Raw genomic sequence first — 20,743 nt, forward strand, 5'->3', positions numbered from 1 at the left:
CCCCATCCATAAAGTTGTCTAACCTTTCCTTAAAACAAGAGTTTCAGTGCTTACCACATGGTTAATAAGTCTATTCTATTTGTTGACCACTTTATTGGTAAACTAGTTCTTCACTGTTTCCTTCTTAAAGCTAAATTTGTCCAATTTAATCATGTTATTTTTTATAATTACATGTTTAAGAGTAGTTTTATTTGTATGAATGATGCCCATTATGAGAGTATTCCAGTGAATACTTGAGATATGCAGTATTTGGCCATTTTTAGAGCTACTCAATAAAGGTTGAATTTATGTATCCTAGCCTGACCTAATTTTGTACACAACTTGTCTCTAGGACCTTGGGGGTTGTAGCTTTGAACTACCACAGTCTTGCCAGACAGCAAGAACCCTAGCTGGAAACTGTGCCTCCAGACACCCCCTATACACACAGTCAACTATTGTAGTGTATTAGCAATTGAATCTCACCCTAGAAATAAAATACCAACCTTATATGAAATGGGCACTGCAGTCTAGAATACTGAGTTGGCTCCCAGCTGCAATCCATCTCTCCCGTCTCTGTCTCTGCAGGGAAACAATAAAATGAGAAATGTGGACAATTCTCTTGTCTGTTATTACAGGCAACAGCTATGAACTCGATAATTATCCCTGTATTTGTAATGCACTGAACTTCCAAGATGGCCGACACCTCAGTGGGCATGTGACCTGTGACTTCACATGAAGCCCGTGAATATTGTAGGCTTGGTGGTCACCCTGTGGTAAGATTAATGTAGGCTGGCAGCAGCTTGCATGAATTATGCAGCACTATTCAGGATCTGCTCTGCTCACTCCACATGGGGGAAGGGGCTAAAACTGATGTCCTAAGCATAGCGTTCTTAAAGCTTAATCTGTTAAGATGGTTGGAGAAATGGCAAATGAACTTCAATATCTCTAAGTGTAGCGTGTTAAACGTAGGGCTACACAACCCCAAAAATAGATACATCTTAGATAACACGTTTTTAGAAAAATCTGAGTGCGAGAGGGACTTTGGAGTTCTGGTGAGTCCAGACCTTAAAACCAGGAAGCAGTGCATTAGCGTCAGAAATAAAGCTAACAGAGCATTAGGTTTCATTGCTAGGACGGTAATGAATAGAAGTGCAGAGGTAATTATTAAACTCTATCTAGCAATAGTTAGACCCATCCTTGACTATGTGGTACAGTTTTGGTCTCCGTCCTACAGAATGGACATCAATTTACTAGAATCAGCACAGAGAAGAATGACCAAAATGATACATGGACTCGGAAATTTGCCTTACGAAGAGAGGCTTAGGCACCTAAACTTACACTGGAAAGACGCAGAGTGCGGGGTGATCTAATAGAAGTGTTCAAGTGGATCAAAGGCTATAACAAGGGAGATGCAAACAAGGTCATCATAATAAAACAACAGGGCAGGACTCGCAGTAATGGGTATAAACTGGACAAATTTAGATTTAAGAAGGAAATAGGCAAGAATTGGTTTACTAATAGGGTGGTCGATGAATGGAATAAACTTTGTAACCATGTAGTAAGCGCTGAAACTATGTTGTTTTAAAAAACAATAAGACAACTTTATGGATAGGGATGGCAGGTGGTGATGGATATGGAGCTGCCTAGTGTAGGCCTTATGGTCTCTTGCAGTCTCCTTTATTCTTATGTTCATATGTACGCAGGGTTCATACAGGTCTTCAAAAACCTAAAAAGTTGTGAATATTTGTGTTGTAAAAATTCAATACTGAGAAGTCCTTGAATTCTTGAATTGTCAAAAGTAATGAAAAAAATAATAAGTTTTTCCATCAGAATGAAGTATGTGTTTTTTTATTCAATTGGCAATGAAAGCAGTTCCTCCAGGAAAGTATTGCATTTACAAAAATATTCTGGTTGCACAATGATCCACCAATCCCAAAATGATGTTTGAGGAATCTTCCTGCCCTTTTTCCGATGATTTCTGACAACATTAACAAATTGCAGCAGATGCCATTGCTGTTAGTAATGCTCATTGCAGCTGTCATCTGCCATTCATAAGGATTTCAATACATAATTGAGGACTGCTTCAGAAAGAGTAATGCCTAGACAATCCTTTTCAGTTGTGGCTGGATAATCCCACATTCTTGGATTGGTTACAAAAAGATTTGAATGGTGATTCCACAAGTGCTCATTGTAGTGTCTGTGCAAAACCAGTCTTGTTAAAAAATCAAGAAATTGCAGCACTGAAAATTCTTGCAATCAGTTTGCAATGAAAATAATTCACCCAGAAAACTGTGGCATTTAAAAAAGAAATCTGGTCACACAATGATCCACTGATCCTGAAATAATGTTTTGAGGTATCTTCCTGCCCTTTTTTCTAATGATTACTGAATGCCTTTCGGCAAATTCCGGCAGACATCATTGCTGTTAGTAACGCTAATTGCAGCTGTTGTATCATGCTGTGATATTTGTATGGCAATCATCATGTCATCTGCCATTCATAAGGATTTTTATACATGATTGAAGACCATTTCAGAAAGAATAATGCCTGGACAATGTCATTACCAGTCAGTGGCTGGATAATCCCAAATTCTTGGATTGGTTATGAAAAAGATGTGAAAGGTGATTCCACAAGTGCTCATTGTAGTGCAAGTGTGAAACTAATCTTGTTAAAAAAAAAGTCAAGGAATTATGGCACTGAAAATTCATGCAAAAGGCTTGAAATATAAAAAGTTGGTAAAAATATATTCCAGCAGAGTTAATATAATTTGTCACTTCATTCTTTACATCAATGGGTGATAGTACATTGACTGGGCCAACACTCTTCCCTATCTATCTGGCTTTTCCCCATGAATAAGGGAAAAGGTATGCATTCACTTCCACCACCACCCCCTCCTCCCTCTCACCTGGTCTTTCACCCACAGGCCTGGGTCAGAAGCAGTGCGGCAAGATACAGTACATCCACAGCAACACTCTTCCTAAAACAGGAAAAAAAATATACAAGGTGACAATCATCGCATCATGATTGAGTGATCAATAGCCATAGCTTAGCCATACAGGCATTGATAAACCTGCATGTAATCATAGCCTGTAACCCTTAGCATACGAGGTTGCCAACATCGGCTTTCTGAGGCATAAGTATACTAGGATGCCAGTGTTGGCATTCTGGTTATATTTAGCTTGTAGGTACAGCTGAGTGGTCCCGTATTGTGTTGGCCCATCCTGGAGATTCCATATAGTGTACGTGAGGTTCTGCTGTTCCAGCCACCATTCCTGTTCCCACCGATTATGTAAATCAGATAGATCATGCCCCATCCTCATTTTGTGTTGGGTTATTATACATCAGGAGCTGGTGTATTATTTCTTTTTTTCGCTTTTTTATTTACACAGAAATAGAGAAATAATTTATCATATGTACAGGTTTGTCATTTTGTGAACTAGTTCTTTTTTTTTTTACTTGGAAAGAAGTTGAATGTGAACAGGTTTGATCCTGTTTTCTGTGGTTATCCACATTCATGATGAAAGAATGATAGAGGAAAATATTACAACTGTAACTATATCATATAACATAATGTATTGTGATGCATCATCAAATCTTCAAAGACATTAAAAGGCATTCAGCACATCTGCCTACCATTTTGTGCTGTTCATAAGGCATATTTTTTCAGTATATATTTCCAAAATTAGGTACCTAGGCAGGCCTACGTAGCATATATAACGTGCATGTAATAGGGCACCTACCTATTTCCAGATAACATACACCATAGAAGTTTACTGTTTGATGTTGGGGCTCACCATGTGTAGTGTATATATTGCTATGCCATTTGATATCTATCATTTTCATGTACAATCCCACATGGGAGCAAAGTTTTGCATGGAGGTGCCAAGATGGGAGGGGAGTGAATGGGTGGGAGTGGTTTCTATGCCTTTTTCTTTTTGGCTACCCCCCATGTAGGGGAAAAAAAAGCCTTTGGTATGTGTGTGTATGTATATATGTATGAAAAATTTTATTTTTATCTTTTCAGCAATGGAAAACAAGTGAAAAATTGTACAATTTTTTTCTCCTCTCTCTCTCTCTCCTCTCTCTCTCTCCTCTCTCTCTCTCCTCTCTCTCTCTCCTCTCTCTCTCTCCTCTCTCTCCTCTCTCTCCTCTCTCTCCTCTCTCTCTCTCTCCTCTCTCTCTCTCTCCTCTCTCTCTCTCTCCTCTCTCTCTCTCTCCTCTCTCTCTCTCTCTCTCCTCTCTCTCTCTCCTCTCTCTCTCTCTCCTCTCTCTCTCTCCTCTCTCTCTCTCCTCTCTCTCTCTCTCCTCTCTCTCTCTCCTCTCTCTCTCTCTCCTCTCTCTCTCTCTCCTCTCTCTCTCTCCTCTCTCTCTCTCCTCTCTCTCTCCTCTCTCCTCTCTCTCTCTCTCCTCTCTCTCTCCTCTCTCTCTCTCTCCTCTCTCTCTCTCTGCCCTCTCTCTCTCTCTCTCTCTCTCTCTCTCTCTCTCTCTCTCTCTCTCTCTCTCTCTCTCTCTCTCTCTCGTACAGCTTCTACCTCTGATACCCTCTAGGCCTCCTACTGCTGTTGCCGCCAGACCTGTGTACACCAAAGATGCAACTGTAACCTCGAGAGGCTAAAGGAAATCGGACTTTAAAAGGAGAAATTTTATGGGAACTGAAATGTGTGGAAAGCCTCTATCCCTCTCACTCCTGCTAAGGAATAAAAAACTTTTCAAGGAAGTCTTTCCTGGAGACCCTGTTTCAGAAACATATGTAACGAGACTAAAATGCCACTACATGTGCCAATTTGGCATTGCATCATACTTCTCTGATCCCATAAAAGAGACTTCCAAGTCAGATGGGGATTATATGCTCCGCTATCCGAATAGAATCACCAGTGATGATGTCGATCAAATAATTCCAACAGTCCCCCGAATTCATAAGTCTTGGTTCGAACCCTAGGACGACTTTTGGAATTGTTTGATACTCCTCTATGATGAATCACTGAATAAGAAAACTAAGAACAAATAAATGGACGTCTTCATGAGACTGGAACTATGATTGAGTAAGGTCCAGGCACTACACCTCCAAATGTATTGGATATGCATCAGTACAGGATACTCTTGAATTGAACACTTCACTTCTGTGACAGAAGGTCTAAATCATCGCAGCCTCTTGCAGGTTTCGATGAATAGCCCAATTGTAAACTGGTCTTTTGTTGATAAATTGTCAAATCAGTTGAAATTATCATTAGGATGAAGAATTGACACACGCATACAACATTGGAATCTATGGCCTACATGTGTTGTATGGAGGCTTTCAGACCTGCATGAATGCTACTGGTTGGAAAGTTAATGGTGTTTTGTCCAAGTTTGCACCCCTTGTTGAAAGACTGCCCTGCTCGTAGGGAGGACTACATAACTGAAACAGAGTGCAGATTTCCCTCTAAAGTTTTGTTGTTGTTCCTTAGACTGTCTGTCTGAGCAGTCCTGTCTCCCCAAGGAATGCTACAACTGAAACAGGGTTTTCCCACAAATCTTTTATGGAGTGTATGTTGTGTTGTTTGTGTGCGTGATTGTGTATGATGCAGTCTTCCATAATGTGTTGAATAGTATGGGGTGAAGTGTTTTGTAGGTACAGGTGGTTAGAGAGTGGCCCCGTTTCTAGTTGTGCGGTCACCATGTGGAACAGTGTCAAACCTATGTAACAGCTTTTGAAAAAAAGGAAAAATGTCTTGTCCTGGTAATCATTCATACACAGTTTTGAGAGATCCCACAAAGGACCATTTAATTGGTAAAACTTTAATTTTTTTATTTCCTTAACAGAGAAATAATCCATTTCTTTTCCAGTACCAAATGGACCGAGTTGTGATACCATTTCTTGCCAGTGACCTTGAACATTTAATGAGAAACTTGATAGGTTCCTTAAAGATGATGTGTTAGAAGTAGCAAAAAGTGCTTATGATCTCCTAAAGGTGGGTTTGTCAAACAACTTTGGGGCCAGCAAAAAGATCCAAATTGGGTTCAAAGCAGAAACTTTTGTCTTCAGAGTTGATCAGTGAATGACAGGCTTTTGAATTTAGGGAGGATTGCAAGAAGTGAATGGTAAGGTTGGCTGAAAAACTTTGTGAGAGATCCCCATTGAAGTATCCTGTAGCCTATGCTTGGACTCTACAGCCATGGTTGGAAAGGCTGACATCTGCAAATTAAAAATGCAGTGCTTGTCAGAGTTAGTGGTGAATTTTTTTTTTTTTTTGTGAAGATGTTGATATGATTCACTTTTACAATGAATTTTTGAGGGATGTAGTTAGGGGTGATGATGTAGGAAAGTTTAGAGATTTTGATATAACTGACGACAGTGTTGACAAGCTATTGTATGAAACCTTGGGCTCTGACAAAAGGTTCAGTAGGTTGTGGAATGTGGTCAGGAAATTGTTGCATATATTCCATGGCCAGGCCTCTGTTGAGAGAGGGTTCTCCACAGACAGGCAGATTGAGAAGAAGAGTATATCAGAAGGGATGACTTGCACTTTGAGTAATCGCTGACTATTTATCCAGTTGTGATGGAATATTTAATGTAGACATAAACAAAGGGCTCCTCTTCTGTTTCTGAAGCATGCCAGAGATGCCACCAGTACTTAGAAGAAAATCCAAAACAAAATCTACTGAAAGGGTAAACCAAAAAAGAAAGGCAGCTATTGATGAGCTGAAGAAAAAAAAGGAAAACCTGGACTCTGACATCTATCTCTGTTCTTGAATGATCTGCAACCAATCACTGATTGTAAAGTCAAATGCAATGCGGTGCATAACAGAAGAAAGAAAGTCTGCCTTAAAAAAAACCTGTCTGAAATTGAACAGAAGACCAAAAAACTGCCTGGGACTTGTGACTGAGGCTTTTTGTGAACATATTGCATGGAACTTTGTGTTTATAGAATGAATCTAAGCAATGTAATGTAGTGGTGTTTGCCATGGACTTTTCAATTAGACCTGGATTGTCCAGAAGTCATGTGGTGTCTATGTTCTTTGAAACGTACTCCAGCCTACATATATGTTACCCAGATTACTTAAGAGTTAAATTACTGTATATATTTCCATCAAGTCAGGGATTTTTAACCTCTTAGCCAATTGATTTTTACTTGATATGTAACCAATAATGATATAGTATGGATAAGTGGTAGATATTATTTAAGTGATTGAATGATGGTAGTTGATGGGCAACAATATGACTCCTGCTCGGGGCGTCATTTCAGCACTCTCCTCCACTGGACAGAATTAAATTTATCTCTTCTTATTTAGTCAACAAATAATAATACTGTACATATAGTTGTTTCTCAAAGACTTAACAAATATTTTTCCAGTAAGCATGGTGAATAAGTTGCATAAAACAATAGAATATAAAACAATGTAATACATAAACATTGAAACCAGCAGATACTTATCAAGTGAAAGTCAATAAATACCATAGATGGTTTTGGGTTCTGACTGGTATCTTTGGTACCAAATCCCCATTGATAATGAGGGATTGTTTTACACTTCTTTCAATTGATGCTATTCTTTAATGATTTCCAGTCTATTATGGAGTAACTTACATATACCAAAGGCTTTTTTCCCCCTTATACGGGAGGTAGCCAAAAACCAAAGGCATAGAAACCACTCCTACCCATTCCATCCCCTACATACTCCACTCCCCTCTACCCTCTTCCCTCCCTCTCATCTTGGTTTGAATCTAGGGCTAGGTGTGTTCTGTGTTGTAACTGTTTAAATGTTGCATGGTATCCTGAGCACACACATGCCAGTGTGGTTATTATTAGGTGTGGGAGAATTATTTTCTGTAGGTCTTATGTCTGGGGGTTATAGTTATAGTATTAAATTGGCAATCTGTCATAAAGGAATTGGTTAGTGAAAGAAGGGTGTTTTTGTGTGGTGCAGGCTGTAGGTATTTATAGATGTTTGAATAGTATAATGTTGGTGTAGTTTTGTTGTTGTTGCATTCTGTACTAGTTCATGGGCTGATTATGCTCATCTTGCACACACACACCCCAAAAATTTATCAAAATTCATACAAGTTGTAGTATTTCATCTATAATTTCAATTTTTCATGTCGCCACTGAAAATATAGAAACACAACATCACCTGTGTGGTGTTAAAGTTGGGTGTGACTTCAATATTACTGCCACCGATTTGAGGGTTGGGGAAACCTAAATTGACGTAACTCTGGACTGTATGGTCACAAGAAAATGAATGACCTATCAAAATGTTTAACTTTGGCCACTCTATTAGTTGAATTGATTAACATGCAAATTGTATCAATAACACTGGCCAACAAAATTTATTAAGAGAATCAACACCGTGGGAGATCGAAACCTTTATTGGTATGACATTTCGCTTTTACAGCTTTTTCAAGTACTTGAAAAAGCTGTAACAAGCGAAACGTCTTACCAATAAAGGTTTCGATCTCGCACGGTGTTGATTCTCACAGTCTTGTCGGATTTTGCCTTTGTGTTTCAAAATTTATTAAAATGCCTGTCCCATAAGCAAAATGAGATGAAATTTATAGAATTTTTTCTGATGATTTCAAATATGTTTTCAGAATTTTTCTATCAGGCATAGTTTTTCTGTGATAGCATATTGAATTTTAGATAATTGTAACTAGCAAATGAGGCTGATATTTCAATGACACATACCTTTAAAATGTAGAAATGTATGATTTTCGAGTGTATTTTGCTTCTGGGAGATCCCTTTTTAATATCCAATAGTAATCGGCCAACATTGAAGAGCTCTGCCTCCCTTGATACCGGGTTTCCATGTTCAGAATGCCATAGTGAAACCTCTCGTCATGCTCGTCACTGATGGCGCCAAGATTTGCAGGAAAAGTCCAAGTGAGAGTCTAGGAAGTGGATTTTTAGGCTCATATTGTATCCCAAGGCCTTGTAGAATGTCAGTAGCTGTTTTATGATTTCAGGATAATTATTTGATTTGTGGTTCTCCCAAAACTGCTCAAACTTTCTTAAATGACAACCATGCAGCTTTTTCAAGATCCTTTAGCTCTTCATCAAAATTCTGGTCTCTCATCAGCTCCCTAATCTGTGGTCCAACAAAAATATCTTCTTTGATTTTTACATCACTTACTCTAAGAAACTTATTTTCCAAATATGTGAATCCCTTGCCAGTTCTATCCATACCTTTAACAAAAATTTTCATCACCTCTAGCTTAATATGCGAAGGAGGCAGATGAATTTTCTCTGAATTAACAAGAGGAGGATTGACAACATTCTTCTCTCCTGGGGTCAGAGATTGTTTCAGCATCACATTCTTTTCATAATGATGTTTCTTATCCCGACTGTCCCACTCACAGAGAAAGCAACAAAACTCTGTTTAACCCAACTGCATTCCAAGTAAAAGTGCCACAACCTTTAGGTTACCACAGGTATTCCATTTATGTTCTTCATACTTAATTTTTGCAATAGAAGCCTCATACTCTCATATGTTTACTTCATGTTAGCTGCATGGGCCAGAGGAACAGAAGGAAACTTATTTCCACTTTGGAGCAAAACAGCTTTCAGGCACACTTTTGAAGAGTCAATTAACAAGTGCCACTCATTCCTGTCACATTTATGGTTAAGTTCCTCCATAACAGAATATACATCATTGCAAAACACCACACCATCCTCAAGTGAGAAAAACTGTTAAAAATCACAATGTCGCTTACAATAAAAACTAACTTTGGATTCTTTCTAGAGAAGTTTCGAGCCCTTTAGCCTGGAAGCAAGAAGTTCAGATTGTGTTTTTGACAAGTTTAAGTCCTGCACAAGATCATTCAGATCTCCCTGACTCAATAAATGCGGTTCACTTGAAGAACAGATTGGTTGAAAGTGCATAACAATCTCATGCAGTGTTGCCAAACTCCGTGTTACCAACTGCTTGATTGAAATTTATCCCATGTAACACATGCAACATAGCATACCGTGGAGTACAAAAACTGTTGGTAATGGGAAAATTGGACATTTTTGGATTCTGCATGCAAAAACATACAAGATGCAGTTATTGTTTTCCTTGGGACAAATTCTTTGTTGACCAGTGTTAGTTTTACTCTATGGTGGTTTGAAGTATCATCTGATGTAAGGCAGGGTAGTGTAATATCACCACTTCTATTTATATCGCTGAAGGATCAAGTTGTAAAAGTAGTGTAGCAAAGAATTGTAAATGGGGAGAACTGTGCTACATTTATCTATTCTGACGATGTGAGATTGGTGGAAGAAGACCAGCAGGTTGCAAACATGATTAACCTCTGGAATAAGATATTAAAAGAACATGGTCTAAAATTAAACCTAGGGAAAACTGTTCTAATTGGAAGAGAACAGGAAGAGATTAACATGCAAATAGAAGATGTGAAACGGAAGCAAGTAACTAGTAAAGTATTTGGGGGTTGCATTTGAACAAGAAGCTAGAAATAAGAAGGCCATTAAAGATTGCATTTCCAGCTACAGCAAAAATGTTGATCATCTCTGATCCCCCTAATTGAAGACTGGCATGCCCTACAAAAAGTAAAGAAAATAGTATACAAAACCATCCTGATATATGGCTGTCTTGGACTCTTACAAGTAAAGCTAGAAGTAAAATTCAAGCTGCAGAAATGAGAGTATTGCATATTGTTAAAGGTGTTACCAGAAGAGAGAGAATGAGAAACGAGGACATCCAGAAAGAACTAGATATTGACACCATTATAGACTTTGTGGAAAGAGCACGGTTTCAGCTTCATTGGTATGGGCATGTCATGAGAATGGAAGAAAATAGAACACCAAAGCGATGATTGAGTTCGCATCCCAGAGGTAGAAACCACCAGGAAGACCACAGAAAAGATGGTGTGACAACATCAATGAAATAATGAGGAACCAAGGATCCTCCCTGTGACAAGTACTACAAGAGAGATAGTATGATGACTAGGCTGATGCAAATTGACAGGTGAACATGAGCTACCAGGCAGATGGTGAGGAAAGTAGTTCTTGATTCATGGTTCTCTGGTGTGAGGTTTTCATTCTGTTATTGTTGAGCCAATGTTCTAATTTATTCTAGTAGATTTGGGTGTTCTTTGCTACTGGATGGATTTAATAAAAATAAACCTCACTATGAACAACAGTTACAGTAACCAAAGATATAAAAAAGGCTTTTGACAAGGTCCAAAGAAATAATCAATCAATTGTTGCCATGTTTCACTAAGTGGAAAACCTGCAGCCCCACAGTGGCTGGCAATGATCCTAAGAACCTCCCACAGATCTCCCTGGGAGGAAACATTAGATTTTCTGTGTTGTATCAATGTGGGACTGTTTCTGTGTCAGTGGCTCAAAGGGGTATGGAGAAGAGAGGAGTTGCTTGTTTTCGGCTCACCATATGTGAAAAAGTGTAAGAAATCCAATTGAAGTTGATAAAGAGAATCTTGGGCTTATAGCCCAAACTGGAGACGGAGTGTCAGCCCCTCAGGGCAGCACCTCCTGATGGGAGTGACAGTGTTGACGGGTTTTGAGAATGGGGAGTTTTGTTGTCCATCTTGCTGGACCACCACATGCAGGTACCAGTCATGGGCCCTTCCCAAGACAGATTATCGGAAAAGATCATTGAGACAGACATTCATAACATTAAGAAATGGTTTACCATCCTCATAGTAGGGAGACTGCAAAGTAAATCCAAACAACCAAATCTCAAGAACAATATGTGTGTGTATATATATATATATATATATATATATATATATATATATATATATATATGAGAGAGAATGCGGGTGGGGAAGGGCAAACGAAGATGTGTTAGGGATAGAGTTTATTGCCCTAATGTTGCGACCAACTTGGTCTTCTTCAGAGGACTACAGCATTACAGACGGATCACAATTCTTATATTCGTAGTGAGAGGGAACCCGCCAAGGTATGAGCGTCGAGCGTCATGTTTTCCCTTTGGCTAACGATTTAATTATTAGGACACTTGCTGCTTTCGAGAGGCATTTAAATCCGTCTCTGTCGTTGTTGTTCTTGTTGGCAGCGATATGTGCAGCTTCCACAGTTTTTCTCATTTTCTTCTCAAATCCCTCGTGTAGAATTTCTGCGTTGTTCCAATCAGGTAGATGTCCACATTTGTCCAGGTGACGAACCAGGGAGTTAGATGTTCTATGAGCCCTGAGATCGTTTTTGTGCTCATTCAAGCGTTTATTGAACCCTCGACCTGACTCACCGAAATAAGATGATGGACAACCGTTGCATGGAATACGGTAAATGACACTGAGATTATTACGCATATTATTATGTTTCTTAAATATTTTTCCTATTTTATTGGAAGATATTTTTGCTATATTTGTTCCACCTTTTAACAAATAATCATCAATAGCTATGGTGTTTGTAGAATTAGGGACAGAAATAAAATGAGACTTATCCTTTCCCGGGGTCCGGACGTTTGAGCCATCGTAGATCTTCTTGGCTTTCCTCGTTGTCCTGGTGATCAAACCTCCGGGGTATTTCAGCTTCCTAAAGGTATTCTTGATGTAAGTTCATCCTCTAGGAATTCTTCACTGCAGATACGAAAAGCTCTGAGAAAGAAACCTATTAGAACACCCGTTTTAACACGTCTGCTGTGTGCTGAAAAATAATGGACAAAGTCGTCCCTATTGGTGGGTTTCCTGTACACCGAGAAACTTACCTGTTGAGAACCTCTGTGTATCAACGTGTCTAAAAATGGTAAATTACACTCTTTTTCTAGTTCAACTGTGAATTGAATGTCTTTATTCACAGCGTTGAGTCTTCTCAACTTATTTTCTATATTAGTTCTTTTTGGCATCACCACGATTATGTCATCCACGTACCTTAACCAAGTGGTACCTCTTCCCATGATGTTGATGTATTTGTCCATTTCTAATACTTCCATGAATAAACATGCCATGACAGCAGATAATGGACTCCCCATTGCGAGACCTCTAATCTGTTTAAATTCAATGTTGTTAAACATAAAATATCCTCTGAAGAAGACCAAGTTGGTCGCAACGTTAGGGCAATAAACTCTATTCCTAACACATCTTCGTTTGCCCTTCCCCACCCGCATTCTCTCTCATTTGTCTGAAATAATCTTAAATATATATATATATATATATATATATACATTTAGGTCTCTTAAGACTTGTGTGGACATTTGGGGCCAGGACATAAAACATCACCAATTCCTGAATTGGGTTTATGTCCTGGGTCCAAACATCTGCACAAATGGCAGTTGTTAAGTTGTGTTGGATTAAGGGACCTAGGTGTGTGTGTGTGTGTGTATATATTAATCATCTTTACTGTTCAATCTCTTCATGAGTAATTTCTTAACTCCAAAGTTTGAACCAAACTCCAATGCTACCTCATGTGCATGAGACCTGACAATAATAACCCAGCACAATAGATAAAAGATAGCAAGAAAGAACACCCAATCCTACATGAACAAACTAGAACTCTGGTCCAAAAATAATAGAATTGAAACATCACCCCAGTAATCAACGGTGACACTGCTCACATCAGACAACTGTGAATTAGTAAAATGAAATGTTCAAACACGTCATTGTAAAATAATCCCAAATTTCCAGGGTTCATGTTTGATACTTGCATGACTTTCAGCTCGCATATCAAGAACCTGTCAGCAAATATCAATAAGAAAACAAACTTTAATTCATCAGGAACATTGACTTCGGAAAACAAAAATAAACTAATAACTATCTTCAAGTAATTCATAAGAACTGCCTTCGACTATGCCACCACAGCATAGTCCTTAACAATCAGCAAGATGAAAAAAACAAATTACAAACACTAACAAATGGACCACTGAGAGTAATAACAGGATCCACCAAAACCGCCCCAATTGGACACCTACATACAAAAACCAAAGTCCTCCCAATAGAACATCACATAAAAATGACAGGAACACAGTTCTCTGCTAGAGCCCTAAACATTACGCACCCATCATACTATATTTCACAAGTGCCAACAACAGAATGCAACAAAAAACTACAACTACATCCTATTTAAAAGTTTATAACAACCTGTAACACACAGCATTCACACAAAAACGCCAATACAATTAGATCTCTAAACAAGCCCTTCGAGACAGACGACCAGAGTCAATACTCCACTAACACCCCACAGACATAGCTGTCTTTGCAATCAGTCTTCCATGCAGGCATCCTTCCCATTCCAAACAACTTACAACAGTGGTTCCCATCCTTTTCTGGCTTGAGGCACCCTTGCTAAGCCTCTCAGAAGTCCCCGGCACCCTTTTTAGAAAATCTAAATTCTAGTTTGTCAGTATTTTGTTGATTCAACATCAGTGTAAAAAAATTTTGGCCCTGGATAATATGAAAATACTCATATTTACACTGATGCTGCTTTAATGAACAAAAATGGATGACAGAGTCTGTAATACGAAAATTATTTTTGCCCTGAATTACAAAGGCGGAGCATGCCGACAGGAGACCTTTTGGTCCATATCTAGGTCGGATGCGAAAAAAATCATAATAAATTAATAAATTATAATATAAATAATTAGTGAAATAGATAGATGCACAGGTATAGTTAAATAATAAACAAATAGTTAAATAATGATAAATTGACTTATAACAATAAATGAGAATCAGACAAATGATAACAAAAATAATATAAAATTACAATCATTACAGCATCTTGCTTAGGTGTTTAAATGATTATTAAAGCTTCGAACTGAACTACATTGCACTACCTGTGCAGGAAGTTTATTCCATTCATTAACTACACCCTCAGTTGATCTCGCGGTTGGGAACCACTGCTTTGTAGGTTAACTTACCCAGGCCACGAGTTCTGTGAGCGTCCCTTTCGTCCCTTCCATCGAGGGCTGTCTTCCATTCCAATTTCACTTTCACATAATCCTTGAAGACACTTTACTTCACTCCACCACATACTCCTATCTCTTTACTTATCAGAGGAGTCACGCCATCCCTCCCTCGCCCATTTATCACTCCCAACATAATGATGGAGACTGCAAGAGACCATAAGGCCTACACTAGACAGTTCCATGTCCATTACCACCTGTCATCCCCATCCATAAAGTTGTATAACCGTTTCTTAACACAACTGATAGTTTCAGCACTTACTACATGGTTACTAAGTCTGTTCCATTCATTGACCACCCTATTAGTAAATAAATTTTTGCCTATTTCCTTAATTTAAATTTGTCCTGTTTAAATCGATTACTGCGAGTCCTGACCTGTTGTCTTAATATGATGACCTTGTTTGCGTCACCCTTGTTAAAGTCTTTGATCCACTTGAACACGACTTCCCCAAAGCACTCCCATACTCAAACGCGTCACTCCTTTCAACTTAGTTTCACTTAATGCTAACACATTCATCTTCCTTCGCACGGTCGAGCACTGTCCGCCGGGCACGAGGGCTTTGCTCGACAACGGGCAATTTCATCGGGCAAACCATCAAACTGTCCGTTCCCGGCGCCATTTGCGGGCAGTGGATGGAGGGCTGACATCGCTGCCAAACGCATGAGGTGAGGTGCGAGCAAAGTTAGCAAACCCGCTCAGTACAGACCGAAGTTACCTTACTACCATGTCCGCACCTAGTACTAGTGTGTACTGGTCTCGACAAGACGTGCTATTGGTGCTATGCTTTTCCTCATATTTGTCTCTTGCCTTTGTATATATGGCTCCACTTTCGAAAGGAGAAAAGAAAAGCTGCTTATGTTAATTCTCATGTAACTGCAAAACAATTGTTCATTTTCATCCTGCAATTCACGTAGGATTGTCACTGAGCTTCCCATTAAATCACGTCTTTGTAACCACTCCCGGCATCAGGCATGTCTCCGTGATTTCTTGTTTTTCTTTTTAATGCAGGCAGCAATTATAATGCTGTAAAGTGCTACCTTCTTTCCAAGTATGGCGGGAACCATGGTTATCGTACCGCACTGAATCACTCCCTCCCTGAACCTCTGCTTGCGGCCAACTAACCTCCAACCACCATCGTCAGTCGTGTGGACACTTTGCGGGCAGAGCCTGCGGACTTTGCCCGGTAAGGGCAAAGTCTGCCAGGCACAGCTCGACCGTGTGGACGCGGCATTACTCTCATTTGTGCAACAGCCATGCAAATCTAATGACATCGTAGTTTTCCTAAAGGATATTTCTCAGTTGAATAAATTGTGTATGTGTGTGTGCGCGCTTGCATGCGTGTGTATGTAAATATATATATGTAATACACCCCCCACACACATATATATACATATATATATATATATATATGATATACACACATTCATCCCTCGTTTTAACGGATAAAAAAAAGGGGGGGGGGACATCGGTCCGATAATGCCGATCGTCCGCAGTTACTGAGTCGGCTGCAACAAATTTTGTCCGTTGCTTCCGATATCCGTTAAGTGAAAGTCCGTTAAATCTACGAATGATTGTGTATGTGTGTATACACACACACATATATATATATATGTGTGTGTGTGTGGATGCTCTCTGGTCAAGTCGGCTGCAATAGATTTTGTCCGTTGCTTCCGATATCCGTTAAGTGGAGGTCCGTTAAAACGAGGGATGATCATACATATATATATATATATATATATACATATACATGTGTATAAACACACACACAATGTATATATATATATATATATATATATATGTATATTACAGGTGAAAAATGTAATCACACATTTGTCAATAACGTAGAAACCACTGTTGGAGTAGAAAAGACTGGAAACGGGGAATCTATATATTTCGATTGCAAACTGCAATCCTCTTCATATGTATATATGTATATATATACATTATATATATATATTGTGTGTGTGCGTAGATGTTGGGCGAGCGGGTTAGAATGTCTCTACTTGCAACGGAAATCGAGGTGATGGCGGTTCGTACCCTGCCACCGGCGGTAAGTTGAACTAAAGATACGTTTCATTAAATTCCACGCCACAAATCCTCTGTCAGGGGCATCCTCCTAGCCTGATAGGGGGAGTTTCACAACGTTGAACGAAAGCAATATACATATATGTATATAGTGTGTGTGTGTGCCTGTGTGTACACGAGCACACGTATATGTACACATGTATGTGTGTATACGTACGAGTATACGAGGGATGAGTATACGTACACATACCGATGTATCTACCCGTACAAGTATATATGTATATAAAGAGGGGTTAGCCTCTCCCACACTCCCAGAAGGCCTCTAACTCTTCCTCCACCACCTCCACATGGTGCCCCTTGCAACTGATTCCCTCAAGGGAAGTGGAAGTCAATGTTAAGTGCGAGATAGTGACTGGCAGTATAATCAGTGGCTGTAATACATTCCCTCCTCCTATCTAACAACACCATCGGCGAAGGTGGGTGACGGTGGGAGGAGGAGTAGGTGACCTCTGGAAGTTTGTCGTCACAACCTACGTAGACGACGCAGATCCAGCGACTGCTCTGTAGTGGGGTATGGTACAGTTCGGAATCGGTTATCAAGTCTGAGCAGCCCCTTTTAGGATCCGTTCTCCTCACCACACGTGACGAAGAGACTAGGGAATAGGTCTTAAACATTGATATCCCTTTTCCGTCCTTGACAAGGTCACCCAATATGCGTCTATCGTGGTGATATGGTTTAACGTCACAACCCACCCTTATCGGAAGGCTAGGACGGTGCCCCTTACAGAGGACTTTGTAGCATGGAATTTAATGAACCATGCCTTTGATTCAACTTCGCCGGTGGCAGGGTTCGAACCGCCATCCCGTCGACCTTCGCAGCAAGTAACGAAGTGCTTCACTCCCAGATTCATTAAGAAAAAAAAAAAAAATTCTGCCATCCCACCCTGGCTAGTAATAGCCTCACAACAGTTGGAGGATGAACCTCAAATCCCTATCCCCATGTACCTGTTTGGTCCAATGACGCATTGGTGGTTGTCTTCTACCCAAAGGAAGGGAACAGTAACAACCGTCGTCACCGCAACAGAACTGACATTTAGCGTCCATCATTAGCCGATTCTCAAGTTCCTTGGTCCCCAAATCCCCGTTTTCCTCCAGACGCCCACCCAAGACTTTTTCCCCCAAAACAATGATACACAGGCACACAAAGGTGAGAATTTACATTAACCACACACCTCAGACACCCAGCACTTACTAAAGAACACCCGTACAGTGGACATTCCTTGCAGAATCCCCCAACTCGTCACTAACCATCCTCACTGAGAAACTCGACAGCAACGACCTACCCTTCCTCCAGCAGCAGCCTCCCCCTAACACCCAACCTAAACCCAAATTCACCCAATATTACAATGGAAGTGTCGTGGATTCACTCCAGACTGGGAACTCCTACTTCTTCTCCAACAGTTCGAACCTAACCGCGTTTGTCTACAAGAAACACAACTGGGGACATTTACACTTCCCCACTTCAGGCTGTACCTCTTTTCTGTCCCTCCCTTCCGTTCAGGTGAAAAGAGGAGGAACAACAACCTGACATCCACCCTTCTGAATCCTCTCTCCCACGAAAGGACAGAGTCCACCTGGCCAGACTGCGGTGCGGCCACCACCCAGCACTTCTAAGCTACCAGAAGAGGCTGGATGACCGCATTGTGAACAGCTGCCCAGGATGTAACATTTCACCCCATACCATACAACACATAATGGAAGACTGCATTATACACAATCATGCACGCAAACAACACAACATACACTCTATAAAGGATTTGTGGGAAAACCCAGTTTTGGCTGTGGCATTCCTTGGGGAGACGGGACTGCTCGGACAGACAGTCTAGGGAACGACAACAACAACAACAACCTTAGTCATGACCTGGTATCTCATCTTGACCACTCACTATACCCACTTTCAAGTAATTGCAAGTAAACTTATACTCAATCATTCACTCACCCTCTGCTGTATATACCTTCCCTTCCAGAAGTCACTTTATAAAAATCTGGTACCCTTTCATGGTTATCTCCCCCTACCATCTTCGAGGGGACTCAAACGTCGAACACAACTTTTGGGGTGATATTGTCACAACTCCATGAGGTGGACTGATAACCTCAATTCTCACTCCTTATCTTTCCTGGTCACCGAACAACCCCACAGCCTTTCACCTCCATACTCCTTGTACTTCTCTAGACCCGTCTCTCTGTATACCTGACCTTCTTGATTTCAAATGGCCTGCAATACCAGACCTACACCCTAGTATCACTTTCTATTTGTCATTACATTCCTCACAAGTCCTTCTAATCCACATTATGGTCACCAAAAGAGCAGGAAACTTCTTAACAGTCATCTCAAGACTGATCTACAAAGGAACACAAAGGAAGAACAAACAACAGCAGGCCTGCTGGACCTAACGAGGCTGTTTGTGTTTACTATACTAAGCTACATTTAAGAAAACAGGGTAACTAGGTGATAGAAGGTGAACTAACACTACTGCTACCACTATAGGTTTGGTCAAAGAATCAAACTGTCCTAGATGTAACCACCACACATAAGATATTAAGCATCTCATGCTACACTGCCTTACACTAGCAACACCAAGACAACAGTACAATATTTATTCCCTGAGGGACCCATGGGCACGCCCAACGGTCCAAGTCTGTTACCTGGGAGTCGTTGCGAGAGAGACCTGGGGCAACGGATTGATTGATTGATTAACTCGACGCCTTGCTTTACCACCACACAACTCTGCAGTCTATTTATATCTATTTCTGAACCAGTGTAGTACTCTTAATGGTTTCAGTGACTGATATATTTTGTGTGTGGCCTTTTGCTTGCAATCCAAATAATTCGTCCTATTTGATTTACAGTGGTATTCTTAAAAAATCTTTCGTTTATAAATCTTATATAAATCCTTGGAAGGGAAAGATTTACATAAGGAAAGAGTTTCTTTTAAGAATACCACCGTGAGGTTCTCACGGTGGTATTTAAAAAAAAAAAATCCTTACATAAATCTTTTCCTTCCAAGGATTTAATAAGATTTATAAAGGAAATATTTTAAGAATACTACCGTTAGTCTCTTCACATCTTGAGTAAGAAAGTATTTTGAATTTGATGTTTATAGAAAACAATAATGTTGCATCACATGTTCATTCTTACTCTACATCATATTGAAACCAGAAGACCTATATTATCTTTCATGTTTCTTGAAGTTTTAAGGTCTATGATAATGTAATTATTAAGATTCAAGATATTGTCCTAACTTACAGCCTCCTGCGTGTTTTTGACCATGCTTTTCATTAAGCAAATCAAGTTCGATTATTTAATAAAAAACATTTTGTTTCTTTCATATAACAACTTTGTAGGTCTTCGCCATTTTTTGAAATAATTTTATAGCCATGTTAATCTTAACAACTTATGCAAAGACCTACATACATACATGTATACATACATACAGCTTCCCACACAGTGATAGATATATAGAACAAATTGGACGAAAAAATAGCGTGTGGCAAACAACATACAAGAATTTAAGAACAAACTTAACCTTGCGATATCTAAAAACGGGTCACACGAGCATAGCTCTCCTTCCCGTAAAATACAACTAGGTAAACACATAGTGAATGCAGGTACAGGCTCACTTGAAGACAAGTATAGATAAGATTCGGGAAGATGTGGTGGTCCCCTAGGCAGGCCAGGCTGCCCTGAGGCAACCTATCTACCTGGGATAGACCACAGGACTGACCTACAAGCTCGTCTTCCTTCCATTGTCCCTTCCTGTGTTTTAACTGCCCACCACCTTCCCTTTGCCAGTTCCTGAAGATGACCTGTGCAGGTGAACAGCTTGTGC

General features: G+C 39.9%; 1 protein-coding gene across 5 annotated transcripts in view; it reads right to left on the reverse strand.

The window, feature by feature from the left end:
- LOC143037616 (uncharacterized) overlaps positions 1–20,743 on the reverse strand; it is a 27,719-nt gene extending 6,976 nt beyond the window's left edge. For 2 of the 5 annotated variants that reach the window (XR_012967490.1, XM_076206134.1), the window contains exons 1-3: positions 14,783–16,067; positions 2,883–2,954; positions 483–558 (exon numbers count right to left, since the gene is read on the reverse strand). Coding sequence is in view for 4 of the 5 variants with exons in the window: in XM_076206134.1 (XP_076062249.1) it covers positions 484–558; positions 2,883–2,954; positions 14,783–14,824 (189 nt within the window). In the remaining variant the exon portion in view is untranslated. Of the gene's footprint in view, positions 1–482; positions 559–2,882; positions 2,955–8,637; positions 10,427–14,782; positions 16,068–20,638 lie in introns of those variants that run through there. The other 3 variants (XM_076206131.1, XM_076206132.1, XM_076206133.1) reach the window with 3 other exon arrangements.

The sequence above is a fragment of the Oratosquilla oratoria genome, chromosome 22 (assembly GCF_046742065.1).
Source record: "Oratosquilla oratoria isolate Oo_2021 chromosome 22, ASM4674206v1, whole genome shotgun sequence".
NCBI classification, from domain to species: Eukaryota; Metazoa; Arthropoda; class Malacostraca; order Stomatopoda; family Squillidae; genus Oratosquilla; species Oratosquilla oratoria.